The following is a 19,681-nucleotide window of genomic DNA, read 5'->3' as shown; positions in this document are numbered from 1 at the left end:
ATTCTGGGATCAAGTCAGAAACTGAAGCACCTTCTCTAAATCAGGGACGTCCCTGGAAAATAGGGACACTTGGAGCGTCTGCTATTCTTGGGGTTAACAAGAGGATGAGATGTTAGATTGCACAAATGACGGAAGCTTAAGAGAGTGTCACTACTGAGCCCTCACACGGTTCAGAAATTCTTTGGCATACTCACATGTCCATGCAGAGACCACCTGTGCTGAAGCCCGGTATAGTCCTGCCAGTGCTATAACCTCCAAGAAGTATTGGCTGCCAGGAAGAAGGCCCTCAAAAGTGAAATTCCGCATGCCTGGCCCAATTGTGATGTTCCTCTGCAGAGGATGCTCCTGGCTGTAGATTCGCAAAAAGAGCTGGTCTCTGTCACCTGGAGGCAGGTCCCAAGTGGCAACCAGACTGGGGGACCATCTGCTACTGGCCAGTGTAACCCTTGAAGGAGGCAAAGGGTCTGGGGGAAAAAAAGATTTCTCAGTGGCTGGTCAGCACCATACAGCAATGCCAGGCCAAGACATTTTGCTTTCTGATGCAAAGGACAAGACCGCATCTCCTTCCCTAATTCTCCTACAGAATCCCATTGGACTGGCAGACTCTTATTTCAGCACTGGGAACAGGACACTGTCTTACATCACATCCACACTAGATTAGAGTGCCCAGGGGCACTGGCAAGGGGCCTAATGCCGTTCCCCCTGCCCTCTTAAAAGACACAGCCTGAGATGACTCATTAGCCATTAGATCTAATTACATTCAGGGAGGAAAGAGAGGTGAGATACAGAAGCCAATGCAGATGTTCTCCACAAGGGCAGGTGTTCTTGGGTGTTGGGAAATGGTTGCTATTTGTTATTTATTTAACATGTGCATGAGACCTAAAAACCTGGGGTGCAGTTGTGGGACCAAAATACCAGCAAGCTTTAATTTCTCCTGAAAAACTCATATCAGTAAGGAGATTGCTACCCTCCAAGTCCAGACACTCTGCTCTGCCCACCCACCCTGGCTTCAATCCACAAATGGTCCCAATTGGTTATGTTACAGGTAACTTCCCTTTGGGGCTAGATGCTTATGAATTTACCTTTTCATATACACAGGTTTATAATATTTATCCACTGGGGGGAAATGGGATGTGCAGCCTAAAGGCACTTCATACTCATGGCTGTCAGATATATGCAGATAGGAAAAGTCCATATGATTCATACAGGGAGGGTGGGGATACTGTGCTCCAAGAGACAGTAATACTTCTTGTATGGTCCAAACAATATTTATGTTTTGCTCAGGTGTGAGGAGGAAATCAGAAACCTGGGCAATGGGTGGAAGGGGATACACATGCAGATTCTCCTAATTTGGAGATGAAAAAACCCCTAACAGACCAATTGAAGCCTTGATCCATTTCTTTTTCTTTTTTTAACATTTACCAGTTATGGATAGTTTTGGATTTGGAACTTGGGTTTGTTTTTTTTATTATTGTTGCTTTGGGTGGCAAAAGTATAAAATTATTTACTTTACCGGTTTGTTTCTTGCCTTAAATTCATCAACAAGAATTAAGATTTTAAAAGAGAAGTTTGAAAATGTTTTGAAATTGAAAGGTCAAAGGTCCGAATTCAAAACTCTGAAACGCTTGTGAAAATTTCACACACTGCAATTCTGAATCAGGATAAACTCCTTCTGTCAACAAAGGCCAAACCAGGCCTCATAATATCCCTACCAGCCACTTCCCTGTCTTCCTGCCTCTACTATTCCTTCAGATGGGATACATCTTCTCTCTCCTGTTCATGGGTAAATAGGGAGACTCAGTGGAAATCAACCAGGGACAGAACTTGCTGGGAGGACCCTCAACTACCTCTCCAGAAAATGGCATACTCACATGTCCAGTCACTGGCTGTTTGAATGATGGATGGATATGGTCCAGCCACTCCCATCATCTTCAGAGTATACTGACGCCCTGGGATCAGCCCGTCAAAGGTGACATTTGTCCCACCCTTCGTCGCTGTTACATTTTTCACTACCAACTGGGATTTAGTTTCCAAGAGAGTCCCTGCATAATTGCCTCTGACCCCAGAGGGACTCCGCCAAGAAGCCCGTAGTGACCTGGTGCTGTGACCGCCATTACTGAGGCTCAGATGCTCCGGAGGCAAAGGATCTGAAAGGAGGAGATCAGACCAATTTCAGGCATTTTTGAGGTTTGTCTCCAGCTTCTTCACCCCTTTGCCTTTGGAAGCCTTAACGCTGCCCAAATAATGACACCAAAAGTGCAGTGGTCCTTTGGGGAAGCTGAGGCTTTGCGATTTGATCAGATGGACTTTATTACAGTATTTGCTAATTTGTTGAGGACATAGCAGCAGCAGCAGCAGCTAGGACTAAGGTGAAACTGCTCAGACTCCCTCATTACTTTTGCTTCCACCAGGAGGTGCCTACATTCACAGTACTGAAATGTTGTTTTCTTGTGACGTTGTTACATGCTGCTGTATCATTATTGTGAAATAGTTCTTGTTGATTTTGTGGTGTATTGCTGTCAGCTGCTTTGAGCATAAGTGGAAAGGCAGCACACAAATGAAATGATGGTGACAGTGACGGCAAAAGTGTGAAATGTCAGTCCAGTGCCACCAGTTCTGAAAGAGATTGCGAGCCTTTCAGCTCTAAAATCACCTCCTCACTAAGCTCCAGGGCTTTGGGGGTGACTGAACTTTGACAGGCCCCACCTGTCTCTCTTGCACCCACCCAGACCCCTTTCCCACTTCAGTGGCAGCTCCTTTCCCCCTTCAATTACCCAAGGAAACTCTCAAGGTCTGGACCTGGTAGCCATGTGCATGACAGCCTATTGGACTTCCCATGGCACTTACGTGTCCAGTTGCTAAGGACAAGGGGTGGGGAGATGTAGGGCCCAGCAATGGTGCAAATCTCCCAGGAATAGCGTGTGCCTGGTATTAACCCTTCGTAGTGCAGACTGTTATGACCCTTAGGCACGGATTTGTTTTGCACCAGCATGTGGGGTTCCGTGGTGTACAATGCTGCCATGTAGCCAGTCCCAGGCGCCTCTTGCCAGTGAGCACGGAGCATGTGGGCACTGCCTTGGCTCGACAAGCTCCCACCTGGCGGAGCTGCAGGATCTGGAAGGGGGAAAGACAGACACAAAATTATGCACAGGGCCTTCTATGAAAGGTCTGGGTTGATACAAATTGGGGAGCACCTATTTGGGAGTGTAGAATGAAAGGGTGACCAAAAAAATAACCCTTTCTCAGAAGATTCATTGTGATGTTTCTCCCATCCCAGCTTCCAGAGTAGAAGATGGACATAATTATCAGAAAGGTCTCCTCTTCAAGTCAACTCAGAATATTTGTTTTGTCCAATGCCTAATAACTGAAGCCCCAGCCAAGACAGAGAACTGTTCTCTTGGAGTCTCTCTTCACTGACCCTGACAGATGGTTGGGAATGCTAAACAAACAAAAATCTTGCATTTCTATCCTGCCTTTCTCCCATCATGGAAACCAAGGCAGTGCACATGTGGTTTCCAGGAAGTCACCCATTCAGACCCAAACCTGCTTAGCTTCAGCAAGCTGGTGCCCTCATTTGCCTTTGAACCATACTTTATGACCCTGTGGTGAAGAAACCTCTTTCTGTGGTCCCTTAGGTTGAAGTTGATGAAGCATCAGTGTTGGCGCTGAAGAAAGTGAGAGATGGAGTCAACTAACGGGTCCCCACTAGCGCAATGGGTTTTTCCCCACCCTCTCCTCCCTCTGTGCCCTCATCTCCAGTTGGCTGAGGGGTTGGGAGAAGCCCCAGAATGGTGTGCGGGAAAAGAGGAGTGGGGAGATAATTCCATCCAGCAAGTAGAAATGCTTGCACTGACAGAGTGATCTCCTTAAAGCTATCTTGAATTCTTCCCTGAGTGTCCTCACCTTACCAGAATTCCCTTCAGTCAGGTAACTAAAATACCCTCCTGCCCAAAACAAGTAGCAGAGCATTTCTATAGGAGCCACTGCCTCCCGGCAGGATCTGAACTTCAAGCCCTGCTTACATGTCCAGGCAGAGATGCTCTTTGTAGATGCTTTATGGGGTCCAGCAACAGCGGTCACCAAGGCAATGTAGCTTTTCCCAGGGCTCAGACTTTGGAAAGTGACCTGTGTGCTGTTCCTTGCCACCGATACATTTCTGACAGGTGTCCTGCTCTCCCCTTCCTGCAGAATCACCAGATAGAATTCTCTTCCTCCAGCTGGTGAGTTCCATGTTGCTTTCAAAGTGTTATTTTTGCCACTGTTGACCAAGCTCACATTGGTTGGTTTCAGGGGGTCTGGGGAAAAAATGAAAGGAAGGATCAGTGTTCACCATTAATGAACTGCCAGGAAATAGGGTGTTGTCAGCCTTCCTGAACCTCGTACTCTCCTGATGTATTGGACTACAGCTATGATCATCCCTGACCATTGGTCATGCTGGCCAGGGCTGATGTGAGTTGTAGTTTGGAGGGCACCAGGTTGAAAAGTGTGATGTGGTCTGTAAACCTGTGGACAGAGCTTATGTCTTCCTTAATTCAGAGCCAACAAATCATGTTAGGTGCTTTAGGAATAATTAGTAAATAGATTGTGATAGCTTTCCAAACCCTTAGCTGCTCATATGATTCAGAGTTCTCCATCTCAACTCTTAGGATAATTGAAGGGTCGAGCTAGCACTGATAAGTGGAGCACAAAACTGGAGGTTTGACTTCTATTTCAGATGCATGTCTGAATGTGATGTAAACAAAGGGGGATGTTTGGGATGTACCTGCTCTGCTCTTGAGTTCTATGAGAAATAGGGGAATATTTTGAATATTAAGACTTACAAACACACACAATGTCAAGTCTCCCTGATGGCAACTACAGTTGATGTAAGGGAAACCCATACTTCAAAGGAAGGAAATGAATTTAGTTGCTTTGCATAATACAAGTGAGGAAAAAACCAAAGGCTCGATTTGCAGGTAGCTTGGATTCGTCAAACATGAAAGCTAGTCAACTGGAATATAGGGATGGCCTTTTAGAAATGGTCACTGGGACCTGGAGGATACTCCGGCACTAATAAACCCCCCTCCCCCGCCCACCGACTGGAAAAAGTCTGGTTGACTTTTGGAAATTCTCAACTTTATTGGCACTGCTTTGGTAACGTAAAACACAATGTCTCTGGTTCATGTATTCAGAAAGTAAATTATGGAGCCTCTATTACAGTAGGGAAACACAATCACCAAATAATGAGAAAAGAACAATAAGACTGTCTTTATTTCACAGCCAGAAGCACTATACACATGTTCATGTGTGTTAGTTATCCCTATTAAACAGACTCAGAGCAAGCTTCTAGGTCTCTCAGGATAAGGACTACCTGTTATTGTAACCCTGCCTTATTCTGTTTCATAGGCTCAAAGTAGCCTCTCATTCTACTTTAGGCCTGCCTACCTGACTTCCAAGTGCCTTGAACAGTATTCTGCTGCATACTCACATGTATAAGCTGTGACATTGGGCCCCTCTATTAGGTAAAGCCCAGCTGCAGCGCTGATCCCTAGGCGATAGGGGGTGCCCGGCTGCAGGTGCTGGAAGACGTAACTGGACAGGCCTCTCCTGAGCGACACTGTGCTGCTCTCAGCTGCGGTGTGGAGGTTCTGCAGAGTGAGATGGAGCCATTCTGCACCCTCTGTTTTGGCCCATGAGGCTGTCAGACTGGAGCTGGAGTTGCTATGGAATGCCAACGCCTTGGGGGCAACAGGAGCTGTTGGGACAAAGGAAAGCTGCTCCAAGAAGAGGAGTCCCCACTCCATGGAAGTCCCCAGTCCTCAGAAGAGGACACTCCAGTACCCTTGCAAACAAATCAGTCAGTGAAAGCAGCTAAGCCACTGACATTTTTTACTTGCTTGCCTTGCTCACACATACATGTGCCAATTTTTGATGGCACGCTGGTAGCCTAAAGCAGAGGTGGCCCTGCAGATGTTGTTGAACTCTAGCTCACATCAGCCCCAGTCACCATTGCCAACAGTCAGTGATGATGTGAGTTGTGAGTCCAGCAAGAACCACAGCTTCTCTGCCTTTGGCCTAATGGAAGAGAAAGTGATCAGTTTTAAGAACACAGGGATATAAGAGCCCCACCAGAGCTGGCTAAAGACCCTTCTGCCCAGCATCCTGTTCTCACTGTGGCCATGCGAAGCCTGCAACCAGCACATGAGCACCAACAGCAGTGTCTCCATTTGTGATTCCCAGTGACCGGTTGTCATCTTTTCCTGCCTGGCTGCTTGAAGGTGAGTCTTACTCCATAGACAACAATTGTCTAAATTGCCTATCTAAATTGTAAGCCGCCTTAGGGACTGCACTGGGCTGAAAGGCAAGTCATAAATCACTTTATAATAAATAGATAAAATGTCAGGCCTCATAAGCTCCATGGGTGTCATAAACTAATCTCAGGCATGGCTAATTAGCCCCAGCCTACTTTCTTTTCCTCTCACTACTCCCTGAGCATGCGGGAACAATGAGATAACATAGCCCCGCCCAGGTATCTGATTAATTTCTGGAGACGCTTCTGTCTCTACAGAGTTGATTTTATCCTCCAACAATGCCCTCAGGTCAGAGTAGCAACTTTCCATACCGGTCCATTGACGTGCACTGGTGCTTGCTTTGGAATATCCAGCCAGGGTGGTGATTCGCAGGGCATATTCACTGCCAGCTCGAAGCCTCTCAAAGCGGAAGGTGGTGGCCCCTTTAGGGAGAGTCACATTCCTGACAGGTGCCTGTGAGTCTATGTGGTACAGAACCAGCTGGTAGCCATCTTTCCCGCCAGGGGCTTCACTCCAAGAGGCTACTAACACAGAAGGGCCATCATAGCTGAGGATCACGTCCCGCACAGCTAAGGGAGCTAAAACAAGGTGAAGGTTCCAAAACAGAGTTGCCAGTGAGTAAGCATCTCAGAATATTTACCAGATCCCCAAACCTGCTCCTATCTCTCTCAAATCCTGACCCAGTGGTGTAGCGTGGGGGGTGCAGGGGGGGGCCGGCCGCACCGGGCGCAACATCTGGGGGTTAGGGTTAGTGGGCGCAAATCCATGGGTTAGGGGGCGCAAATTACTTGCCTTGCCCCGGGTGCTGACAACCCATGCTACGCCACTGTTCTGACCAGATTTTTAAGTATTTTATGTGAGTTCTGTTCTAGCCTATCTGAAGTACAGTGGTACCTCGGGTTACAGATGCTTCAGGTTACAGACTCTGCTAACCTCAGGTTAAGAACTTTACTTCAGGATCAGAACAGAAATCGTGTGGTGGCGGCACAGCAACAGTGGGAGGCCCCATTAGCTCAAGTGGTACCTCAGGTTAAGAACAGACCTCCAGAACGAATTAGGTTCTTAGTTGTACTATAGCAAAACTTGGAGGGCTACGGGTTCCCCACCACTGAACTGAAAGATGAACACTTCACAGTGAAAGTCGACTAATGTTTACTCAGAAATAAAACCCACTGTGATTGGGGAAAGTGCACCTATGATTGCATGCTTAAAGCTTCACAGTCCTCAGCTCAGCCTTATGTAAACTCAGCCTGCATGCAGACACAGGAAACAGGAAACAGGAAACAGGGTGTCTATAGGTAAAGAAGTGCTGGGCTGTTGCCAGGGCCACAATTAAGTATCTTGATGCCTAGGGCAAAGAACATGAAACACAACCCCCCTATTTTATAACGTAAAACATTAACACCAGTTATAATAAAACGATAAGCAGCAAGACTTGGATAGACACAGTTGGTGAATATTCATGGATTATTTTAGGAGGTCTGATGACTCTGGGACTGGGAGAACTGACAGCGCCTGGTGCTCCAAAGTTTTGCCTTTCAGATTAAGGTAGAGTGTACACACTCTACCTCTGAAATGCACAGTTGCCATTTTATTATAGCATGCTTTTTTACATAGGACTTTACTATTGTACAAGGGACGTGGGTGGCGCTGTGGGTTAAACCACAGAGCCTAGGACTTGCTGATCAGAAGGTCGGCGGTTTGAATCCCCACGATGGGGTGAGCTCCCGTTGCTCAGTCCCAGCTCCTGCCATCCTAGCAGTTCGAAAGCACGTCAAAGTGCAAGTAGATAAATAGGTACTGCTCCGGTGGGAAGGTAAACGGCGTTTCCATGCACTGCTCTGGTTCACCAGAAGCGGCTTAGTCATGCTGGCCACATGACCCAGAAGCTGTACCCCGGCTCCCTCGGCCAATAAAGCGAGATGAGGGCCGCAACCCCAGAGTCGGTCACGACTGGACCTAAAGGTCAGGGGTCCCTTTACCTTTTTTGCCTTTGTACACAGCTTTATGCAATGGCATAAAGTAGCAGCTGCTAGCCCGGTTGTCTGTAAACACAGGTGGGCATGTTTTAAAATTAGTGTGCAACAGTGTTATCTACTCTCCTGAATTACTGTGTCCACAGACTTTTTTTTTTAAGGTGTTTTCTACAGTCTTTGGAAACTGGTGTGCTGATATACTGGTGTGCATCACCATACAGAGACAACGAAGGTATGGTATTGCTTCCTGTTTTGACTATTTCATTCATAGACAAGTTAAATATGGGGAGGGGGAGTGGCACAGTCCTGCAAGGCCGGAAGGTCTGTCCCAATAGGAGGTGACCTGAGAAAGCCTGCTCTGTGTACACACGCCGGCAGCGTGTGCTTGAGAATGCATTCTCAGCACAAAATGGATTATAAGCACTCCAGCAGATCAACCATTAGCACAGGGGCAGGGATGACATGGGGATGAGGTCATGTGTACAGCACCCGAAAAAGGTTCCTGCATCCAGCACCGAATGCACATTATCACACAGTAGGTACACACCCTAAATATTTGCAGGATTTAAATCATTACTACAACCAGTGATCTCACCTAACACATTATTTTTTAAAAAGTAAATTTCATTTACTAAATAATGCATATAGCATGTTTTACCTTCATTGGAGGTTTTGAAACTGAGTTTGGAAGGCCATACTTAGCTAGGGTTCCTGCATTGCAGAGGGTTGTGGACTAGAGGATCCTTGGAATACCTTCCAACTATACGGTTCTATGAATTATGATTTTGGTGGGGACTTGGATCAGGTGCAATCCTACCCTAGCTCCGACCCTGGTTGTTGCTATACTTCAGAGGCACTTTCACAAGCAAAAACTGCAGTGAGGTTCTGCTACAGCTTGAATGACAATAAAAAGCAGTTAAATGGAAACGTACACCACCTCAAATGTGTGGCTGTGGTAAAGACAGTTTTTGTGAAAACACTGCATTCAGCAAATTTCAGCTGGTGACTGATACATGAACTTCTGCGATCAAAGGAATTTTTCATAAGCCTGGAAAACACTTCTCTGTAACAGAATTGTCTGGGCACAGTTTGTCTGTAATAGAACGACTCGTATCAGTTGCTCCAACAGAAAACCTTGGGCTGTTTCTGCAATTAGTGGCTCCCACTGTTCCAAAGTCCACAAGGATATTGTGAGACGGTTGTGGTACCATTACATTAGGAACAGGCGGCCATGGAATCACTCTGAGCTAACTTTGCTGCCAGCTGCCTGCAGAGCCTGACAATTGCTCTCAGTTTCTGTGCAAGTCACAGGGAAAGGTTGCAAATCAGTTTGCCTTAGTTGATTTCAATATCATTGTACATGTAAATTGCAAACCAGGGAGGAAGATAAAAAACCCTCCTGCAGCTGTACAAAAGAATAAGATGCAGAGTGCTTTGGAGGATTAGCTGTGATCCATCTTAAGAAAACTAACTTGGTAGCAAGTTTCATTCTAACTAATGAGACTTTGCTTCCAAGCAGGAAATACTTAGAATTGCAGCGTTAATAAAAGCAATGTTGCTTGCACAAAACAAAATGTTGCTTTTAGCTATACGATTCAGATGTTTCTGGAATGAAATGGCAAATGCTGAGAAGGGATAATGGAACAAAGTATTCCCCCTCCCCAGCAAAGCATCTGGAAGTTGTGAACAAGAGGGTATAGTGTTGCATAAACGATGGGCCAGACACACATTTTATTGGCCCAACTTGGATGTGCAAGCAGAAAAAATAGCCAGATGTTGCTGCATTTGTGCTAAATACTGGATGTAGAACCGCAAGTACTGGTACATCATGTTATATTTAGCCTGACACAGCTAAAGCAATTCAGCCTGGAAGAGCTAGCAGAAGCTCTTCTTCCATCCAAAATCAAGTTCACACCACTGTAGATGTCATAGAAAAAAACAAGTATACTGTAAAGTGATCCTGCACTTTTCTAACCTTTGATGGTACAGTGGTACCTCAGGTTAAGTACTTAATTTGTTCTGGAGGTCCGTTCTTAACCTGAAATTGTTCTTAACCTGAAGCACCACTTTAGCTAATGGGGCCTCCTGCTGCCGCCGCGTCACTGGAGCACAATTTCTGTTCTCATCCTGAAGCAAAGTTCTTAACCCGAGGTACTATTTCTGGGTTAGCAGAGTCTGTAACCTGAAGCGTATGTAACCTGAAGCGTATGTAACCCGAGCTAACGATGATCAAACCACTACTACAAGTCGCCAAATATAACTATAAAATATCCATAAAAACTGACCGATCAGCACAAAACAATCTGCAACTGGTATTAAAACAATCTAATTTAATCATTCATTTAAATAGTGACATAATAACAAGCTAAGATTTGTAACTCAATCCTTTTTTTATTATTTTTACTGTGCTGCTTATTCACACAAAAAATGCCAAGGCTGAAAGAGGGAGAACCCCTCTCCTGTTGTGTGGTTATTTTTGACAAGCATCCTATACACAGGAGTGCAGATACAGTAGTACCTCGGGTTAAGAACTTAATTTGTTCTGGAGATCCGTTCTTAACCTGAAACTGTTCTTAACCTGAAGCACCACTTTAGCTAATGGGGCCTCCTGCTGCCGCCGCGTCACTGGAGCACTATTTCTGTTCTCATCCTGAAGCAAAGTTCTTAACCCGAGGTACTATTTCTGGGTTAGCAGAGTCTGTAACCTGAAGCGTATGTAACCTGAAGCGTATGTAACCCGAGGTACCACTGTATTTGCATGAACATCAGTGTGAAAGCTGTGACTGGGACAGCCTCCCAGAAGCATCTTCTGCCACGTATTTTCAGACTCTAAGGAGGATACGAGTGGCAGAAGGTATTAAATGAAAGCAAAAGTCCTAGGTTGCTCCGTTATCCTTTCCTTTCTTTATGGGTAGCTGGTAGCTTTGACAATGAAATGGCAGCTTTGATTTTTGAGGGCAAGGCTCAATGAACTATCTGCACTAGTGCAAGGCATAGTGCTAGCCAAGTGGGACTTTCCTCCACGGCATAGCAGCTCACAAGCCAGGGTGGTTCTTGCTTCCATCCTGACCCTCTGAGTTGTTTTTTTACTTGTTCAGTAAGCTAGAAAACATCTGAAGGCAGCCCTATTCAGGGTGGTTTTAATGTCTGAAATGTTATTATTTTTTATATTTTTCTGGAAGCCGCCCAGAGTGGCTGGGGAAACCCAGCCAGATGGGTGGGGTATAAACAATAAAATTATGATTATTATTATAGAAGTGAGCACTTGACAGCCAGGCATGTCAAGGGGAGGCCACCATTACACAATGTGGCATGCTGAGTCTTGAGTGTGTGAATGAAAGCGAGAAAAGGCAATGTCCATGTTTCTAAATATAAACCAACTCTATGCTCAGAATAGCCTCACGCAGCATTTGTCTCCCACTTACCTGTCTGCCCGATGACTCTCCTGCTGTAGTTTCGTGCACAGACCAGCAGCACGGTGACTTCAATGCTGTATCGTGTCCCAGGAAGCAAGCCCTGGAAGTCGAAACTGGTGGCATCGATCCCAGCTGATCCATTCTGCAGCAAAGAGTCTGTCTTGAAGTCATAAAGGGCTAGTGAAAAGCCCCGGACACCTCCAGAGGGCCTTTCCCAGGTCAAGAGGAGGTAGTCAGGGCGGCCTTGGCCGCTGATGCTCACATTCAGGAGGTGTCCTGGGGAAGATAGACCATAAGGTGCTCAAAACTGTATTGTCCTTCAGGGTCTGCTTTCTTCAGCCCTCAAACCCAAAGGCCTGTTCTCTATCTGACATAGATCAATAACACCTTCATCACCTAGGTGAGTAGGCAACGTGATGCTATCCAGATGTTGTGGGCGCCATATTATTTATTATTTGTTTTTATTTTTTAAAATAATTGTATCACACACACACACAAATATATAATCAAAGCTGTCACAAACACACACAGAGACACTAAAAAGTATATAAGAATTTAAAACAGATTGCGAGCTAACTATGTTTCTTTGTTGACTCTATAAGTATGGCGGCACTTAAATTTTTCAGCAAACACCTGTTGAATCTCTATTGGAAGAGCATTCCACATGACTGAGCTAGTGACATTAAAGGATCAGTTTAACGTTGATGTCAAATGAGCCACACAGACTCAGGGGAGTTCCCTTCATCCCTGACCATTGGCTGGGGCTGGTGAGAGTTGCAGTCCAAAGCAACTGGAAAGCACCACATTGGCTACCCCTGATCTGGGCCAAAAAGTCGGAGGAACTTTAGATATCAGCAAAGTCTCCTCACTCTCATGCTGAACCTGAGTGGGAGTGGTTGGTTTATAAAAAGGAACAGTAGTATGACAGGCAAATCCACTGCATTAGAATAGTCATGTTTTAATTCTTTAGCATCTACAATTGCTAAACAACAGACAGGAAAATCATAATTTGGTCTGCTAAGACCATCAGCAATTTTGAAGTGGTCAAAGGGGGGGGGGAGCAGTGTTGGCAACCCCAGCACTACATGATTCATTGTCTGTAGTCAAGCCCCACAATTCAACCACGTTTGTTCCAGCTCCTTAGAAAGGAACTCAATATTTACATCAGGCATTCCTGAAACTGATGACACCCTCACCCTGAAATGCAAATAAGAGACTGAAAAAGCCAGTCTGACTCCCAGGCATATCCTTCTACAACTCAGATCCAGAAGAGAAAATAACTTGTTGTCACCTATGGCTCCCAGGTAAAGGTGCCCCAATGCATCGTGAATAATCTACAGCCTATCCTGGACAAGGCCTTGGGTGGTAGCCCTGTCCACACTTGCAGAAAGTCCCTCAATTGAAACTGGCTAGTCACTAGCAACAATTAACCATCAAATGGAGACAGAAACCTAAGGACCAGATTCTGCAACAAGCCCAGATGCCAACTCTACCTCCCTTTTCATACAAGCAACAGTCTTACAGACATCATCCATAAAGCTAACCATATCATCAGGTGTTCATTTACCAGCTCATCTTCCAATGCATTACATGTATTTTTTGTAATGCCCTATCAACAATGCCCTTCTGGTGTCTACTTAGGACAGGCATCCCCAAACTCAGCCCTCCAGCTGTTTTGGAACTACAATTTCCATCATCCCTGACCACTGGTCCTCTTAGCTAGGGATGTTGCGAGTTGTAGTCCCAAAACAACTGGAGGGCCAAGTTTGGGGATGCCTGACCTAGGACAAGCAAGTCAGTCTCTACAGAAAAGAATAAAGCAACACAAAAATGGCAATATTCAGAAACCATTGGCAGTCTTTAGAAAACACTTTGTTCCTAACCTAAAAGCCATCATTTTTCTGTGAAGGCACTTCATTCCAGCGTGAAATGGCATAAACATAGATAATAGTTTCCTCTCCTACTCCAGGTAGGTAATTAAAAAATTAGCATAGTGAAGCTAGGAATGTTGTGTTCTTGCACATTGCTGTTGTGATTGGCCACTATGTTTATTTTGTTGACATATAAGCTTTGCACAGAATAATCATAGGTTGTAGCCCTGTTCAGGCAATGGGGCATGTTTTTGTGTGCAATGGTGGGACGTGGTGGGTTTCATCCAATCATACAAGTGCTGAAATCTTTGTCTGCAATGTGTATGCACACGTACATGTGTAAACAGAGCCTGCCGCTCCTGCATTTCATGCTATTTGGCTTCATTGTTTACTATCTTTCCCCCTCTATGTCCATGTATATCCACTAACTGTGCATAACTCTTCATGCATCAGAAGATGTGAACTCTAGTCGATGACAGCTTATGTCACAATGAATCTGTTGGCCTTTCAGGTTCCACAATACTTTGGTATGCTTTTTCCCCCTGGTGGAGGTAATTATGAGTTTGGGTGGCAAGATCTGCAGACACCTTGGGTGGTTTCATTAGGTGAATTAGCAGTTTAAGGCAGACCTTGCCCTGTTCCTTTCTAATTCTAACCCACTGTGGAGAAGTATCTACATAATGAAGTCTTAATGTGTTCCTAGGATTGCAGTGTAATTCTCTCTGGAGACAAAGGCCTTATTTAATGCTTTGCTGATGTATTAGAAGTGTGTCTAATGCCCTGTTTACCTGCTTGCCGGCAAAGTCTGTGTGCAACCTGTGCTACTTTTGCATGTTGTAATTGTTAATATATTCTTGGTGGCTTGTGTTGAACTCACCTATGTGGAAATTCTGCATGCTGCAATTAATTGTTGAGCAAACATGTATCCAGGTTAATTAATATTGATAAAAACTTCAAGGTTTTATAACTATATAACCTTTAGAAGACATCTGGAGGCAGCCCTGTATAGGGAAGCTTTTTAATGTGTAATGTTTTATTATGCTTTTATTTACGTTGGAAGCCACCCAGAGTGGCTGGGGCAACCCAGTCAGATGGGCAAGGTATGATGATGATGATGATGATGATGGAAATGCTAGATCTGTGCAGTCTCTGAGTTAAGAGAATTTGGCTTGACTTGGTTGCCGGAAAGCAATAATAACTTTTGCCAATTCATTTTGCGCCTTTCCTTCACAATATTCTCCATCCCTGCAAGCATTAGGTAGCTTACAGAATTCAACATCTATTTTTATGCTAAGGCAGAACACTTGTAGAATGCTGCTCTCACTTTTCATGATCTTGAATGTGCATCTTGCTTGCCTAAATAGATCTGACATTTAACAGTTCTTTGTTTTGCCAAGACGGTTCAGAAGCTTTTGTCTACTACTGTGTATCTCTAGCTACTTGAAAACACACTGAAATTCATACACAGAAAAGGTGAACAATAGTTTGGAGAATCGCCTGAATAAGGGAGTCCTAGTACAATTCGGCACTGGCTCCAGGTTTCTTTTTACCCAGAACAGTCTGTAGAAACATGGTGCCGGGAGAAGAATATTTCCCTAGGTGTGTGCATTGCTGCATGGAACGTGGTAGTGCAAATGTCACAAACACTTATAGGACATATGATACAGAGCTTGTGTTGTGTTGTGGACAGAGTGTAAGAATAGGACTGAGGAAACCTAGACTCAGTCATGAAGCTCAGAAGGTGATGTTGGCATAGTCACTGTCCTTTAAGCCTTAGGTATAATCCTGGGTGAGGATAAAACTGGATATTGAATATTGCTCTGAACTCCTCAGAAGGAAGGAAGGAAAGAAGGAAGGAAAATTAGAGACTAGCAACACAATCTCCACCCTCCTTCCTTCATTGACTACTATTTTAATTAAACACACTCACACTCACACACATATTAGTAGTAGTACCCACCCATCTGACTGGGTTGCCCCAGCCTCCTATAAAAGGGTTTGCGGTCTCCCAACGTGCACAATGAGCCAATTCTTTTTAAAAGTTGTGTGGCAGATGAAGGTGATGGACTATATGGAACTGGCGGAAATGACTGGCAGAATCCGAGACCAGGGAGAAGAGATGGTGAAAGAAGACTGGAAGAAATTTAAAGACTATTTACAGAAATATTGCAAAATTAATGAATGCTAGAAGGATGTTGGATAGAAACTAAGGGGTTTTCAGCTGTAATGCTTTAGGAGATACGGAAAAAAAAAGGTTTACAAATGGGTAAAAGCTTAATGGTAAGGATTTCCTGAACTAACAAATTGAAGTGGAATACAAAGAAGGGAGGTATGAGGAGGTCTGGGGAAATAAGTGTAGGGAAGATATGTTATGGAAAATTATTTGTTTTTAAACTATTTTTATGTTGTATTTTGTATTTTGTTTCTTTTTATTTTTCATTGTCATTGTTATATTTTTAAAAAAAACTTTAATAAATATCTTTTTTTTAAAAAAAAAACAATTCTTTTTAAAAGTTGTGGACTGTAAGAATGCTGCTACCACCACCCCGACACACACAAATGCCACAAATAGTTTTCAGTGACTCTTTAGATTAAGGAGTGTTTTTCAAGCTGTGTCCTTTCCCCTGAAGCTTGGCTCCGTAAAAGCCAGTTGAAAGTTGAAGGCTGAGCTGCACTGGGGAGAAAAAGTATCTCTCCCTCTTCTTCAGGGAAAAGAAGGTGAGAACATTGAGGGACACCTTCCCATTACATTCTCACTCCCTTAGGTCTCCCTCACTCCCTCACTTTGTCCCTTGGAGCGATCTCTAGGGAAATATATCTGGCTCCAATAACAGTGGATATTCCTGTGATATTCCAGATTTCCCTGTCTGGGAACTCCCAGGGGAGAGGAGCAGAAAACTCACCTTTCTCGTCAGGCAGTCCTTCCACTCCTGGATTCCTTTGCCAATCTGTTTGGTTGCATCTGTCATCCTATGAGATTGAAATTAGTAAAATCCTTAGTGGTGTCTGGCTAGAAGCAAGGCTCAGAAAAAGACTGCATCTCTATTCTGCCATAAAAACAAAGAGACACAACACCGCTAGTGTTATGACACCCCAGTGGTGTGGAATCTGTGACCCTCCAGATGTTGCTGAACTCCAACTCCCATCGCCCCCAGTGAGCATGGCCAATGGTCACAGATGATAGGGCCACAGGTTTCCCCACCCCTGAGATACCCACCTTTATGCCTGGTCCCTCACACTTGCAATATGTGGAGGGGACACCTCTCTGATTAGAATCACTAAGTCCAGTCATCCCTATCCTGGTGCCCTCTAGATGTATTGGACTCCAGCTCCTATCAGCCCCATCCAGAATAGTTAATGACCAGGGATGGGTGCATGAAACTGTTTTAAAACAGAAGTGCATCCTCTCTAGACATTGCTACCACAACCTCAAAGGGGAAGAGAGTTTGCATCCAAATGGAGGGGCACAGCATGGAATGCCTGAGTGGTGGAAGGCTACATCTTCTTTTCACAGTCAGTGGCTCAGCATTGACAGCTGCCAAGTGCTGTCCAAATACAGATCCTACCTAGACTGGCTCTCAGAAACTGTAAGGTCTGTCTGGCTGCCAGGCTCCCTTCCCAGCTTGGTACGTCTCTCTGGAAGCCAGACTTGTTGCTGTGTATAGCCAAGCCCTGCCTCTTGCATTGTTTCTCTTTGTGGCATTATCCAGGTTGCTTCCTTCGTAACAAGGGTCAAGTCATTATGCTGCAGCTGTAGTGGACTCCCTGGTTCTCCCCATTTTGGTATGTGGCCAGTAAAGGTCGGTGCCTGAAGTAAACAATTAGGGCCAAACTAGGCATTACATGGGACACAGGTGGCGCTGTGGGTTCGAAGGTCGGCAGCTCGAATCCCCACGATGGGGTGAGCTCCCATTGCTCGGTCCCTGCTCCTGCCCACCTAGCAGTTCGAAAGCACGTCAAAGTGCAAGTAGATAAATAGGTACCGCTCCAGCGGGAAGGTAAACGGTGTTTCCGTGCGCTGCTCTGGTTCGCCAGAAACGGCTTAGTCATGCTGGCCACATGACCCGGAAGCTGTACGCCGGCTCCCTCAGCCAATAATGTGAGATGAGCGCCGAAACCCCAGAGTCGGCCACGACTGGACCTAATGGTCAGGGGTCCCTTTACCTTTACCTAGGCATTACATGCAGTCAATGTTCCCTCACAGGTGTGTGTGTGTGTGTATGTGTATGTGTGTGTGTGTAAAACAACATCGTAAGTCTGCATATGTAAACATAAATAGAGGAACAGTGATAGGAAGGTGGTATGTATTTTCCCATTTTTACCAAAAGCTAAGATACCGGTGGAAGAACAGTTGGGGGTGTGTGTGAGATTATAAATGAAAGAAATGGGGAGGGAGGGTCAAGCACATGGACACCACACTTTCCCTCCACTTAAATTTATAACCTCCTAAGGCTTTTAATTTTATTTTTAATAATGGGGAAAGTTACACCCAACTGCATAAAATGTCTAGATTTCACCTCCACTCTAGTTGCAGCCCTATGGCAATAGTTAGGTTGGAGGAACGTGAAGTTGGAAAACCAGGAAGAAATGATCTATGGGAGTTCCTCCTCTTTGCATCAGGTTCAGTTTAAGCTCCGATGTCCTAATTTGTCTCCTACTTTTACAATGAGATTTGGACAAGAACAAAAACCCCTAAGATTTGCTTAACAGGGTCTGACCAAAGATTCCCCTTATCCTGCATTCTGTCTCCAATAATGACAACCAGCAAGGTTGCCAGCAGAAAGGAGCAGGTCTGCTTTCCACAACAGGCTGATGTGTAGAAATCAGTGGGTACAATGTTTTTTTTTTTTTGCAGGATGGAAATAAACATTATCCGGGGCCAGATTCAACTAACTGGTCCTGCTAGCAGAAGCCCATACAAGGACTTCCACTAGCACCATGAGGCTTCCTTCCAACTCAACAAATTAGTGGAAGTGGGGGTCAGCAGTACCCCCAGAACAGCATGTATGGGGAGATAATTTCATTGGGCTAGCAGAAATGCATTCTGATGGAATGTTTGTAGCAATGTGGAGCTGAATTCCTCCCAATGTCTGTGCATCAAGTTGCTGTTAAAGGCAGAGCTACATGGACTGGAAAGGACCGAAGCTGGCAACTCTCCCAGCTGAATGACCCTGGATTGCTCACAAGCAAGGCATGCTGGAATAGCTTTCTCCTGTTGTATCCCCCCACATCCATTAATCCTGAACAGTGAAGTTCTGTTCATGAAACGTGGAAGGAAGTTCTGTTCTTCAAGATTATTACTAGTTGTCATTGAACAACCTGACTTTTGAAATTCATTTTTAAAGGTATTTATGCTAGTGTGGCCATTATTACAGCTTGTAGCAATGATTTCCACATATGAATTGTGTGTGTGATGAATACTGTTTTGTTTGTTCTGAATATGCTGCTGAATATCATGGTTAAAACCAAGATCTAGTGCAGGAGTTACCAACAAGGCACCCTATAGACATTGTTGGACTCCAGCTCCCATTATCACCAGTCGGTATAGACAAGGGTCAAGGATTATGGGAGTCCAGCATCTCTGGACTCCCAGAAAACTACCCAAACGAAAAAGAGGATTTTCAAAGGCTTGCAAGTATGTAAATCTTATGGTTGGAATAGCATCTCATGCAATGCATCTGGGGAATTCTCGCAAGTGGCAGGGCAATGCAACACCAATCCCTCTCCTCGGCCTCACCCTGCCTCCAGGATGGTTCTCATGACATGAAGAAAGTGATCAGAATCACCAGGGAAATCACCTGCCTGGCTGAACAACCTTCTCTAGAGCAGAGCCGAAATTTCTTAGAAGATAAAAAATGTGATTTTTCTTTCTTCATCTTACCTCATTCTTCCCCCTCCTCCCCAAAAGAGAAAGCCATTTTGCAGAATTTTCTACTAATATTATCCACCTTTTTTGTGGTGCCATCATTCCCCTCCATCTCCTGCATGATCCCGAATGATGCTAGGACCCTTTGGCAACAAAGGGGGGTGGGGACTTGGGGATGGAGAAGTTGTGCTACTGCCACACCTAATGGCGACATAATAATGAGGATAATTTCTCCTCTCTCTGGAGAAATGCTCTGAAACAC

The 19,681-nt window shown here is 44.9% G+C and overlaps 2 protein-coding genes across 4 annotated transcripts in view; one reads left to right on the top strand and one right to left on the bottom strand.

Annotated features, from left to right (window-relative positions):
- The window catches only part of ARL8A (ARF like GTPase 8A), a 176,504-nt gene that overhangs the window by 67,384 nt on the left and 89,439 nt on the right, over window positions 1–19,681 (top strand). The window lies entirely within an intron of this gene.
- The window catches only part of LOC309534881 (receptor-type tyrosine-protein phosphatase V-like), a 57,789-nt gene that overhangs the window by 35,299 nt on the left and 2,809 nt on the right, over window positions 1–19,681 (bottom strand). For all 3 annotated transcript variants that reach the window (XM_082227395.1, XM_082227397.1, XM_082227396.1), the window contains exons 2-9: window positions 16,457–16,523; window positions 11,692–11,958; window positions 6,602–6,868; window positions 5,468–5,734; window positions 4,023–4,295; window positions 2,848–3,114; window positions 1,872–2,147; window positions 195–464 (exon numbers count right to left, since the gene is read on the bottom strand). In XM_082227395.1, the coding sequence (XP_082083521.1) occupies window positions 195–464; window positions 1,872–2,147; window positions 2,848–3,114; window positions 4,023–4,295; window positions 5,468–5,734; window positions 6,602–6,868; window positions 11,692–11,958; window positions 16,457–16,523 (1,954 nt within the window). The remainder of the gene's footprint in view (window positions 1–194; window positions 465–1,871; window positions 2,148–2,847; window positions 3,115–4,022; window positions 4,296–5,467; window positions 5,735–6,601; window positions 6,869–11,691; window positions 11,959–16,456; window positions 16,524–19,681) is intronic.

Source organism: Podarcis vaucheri (assembly GCF_965113315.1).
Source record: "Podarcis vaucheri genome assembly, chromosome: 6".
In the NCBI taxonomy this organism is placed as follows: Eukaryota; Metazoa; Chordata; class Lepidosauria; order Squamata; family Lacertidae; genus Podarcis; species Podarcis vaucheri.
This window is presented reverse-complemented; position numbering and strand designations above follow the sequence as displayed.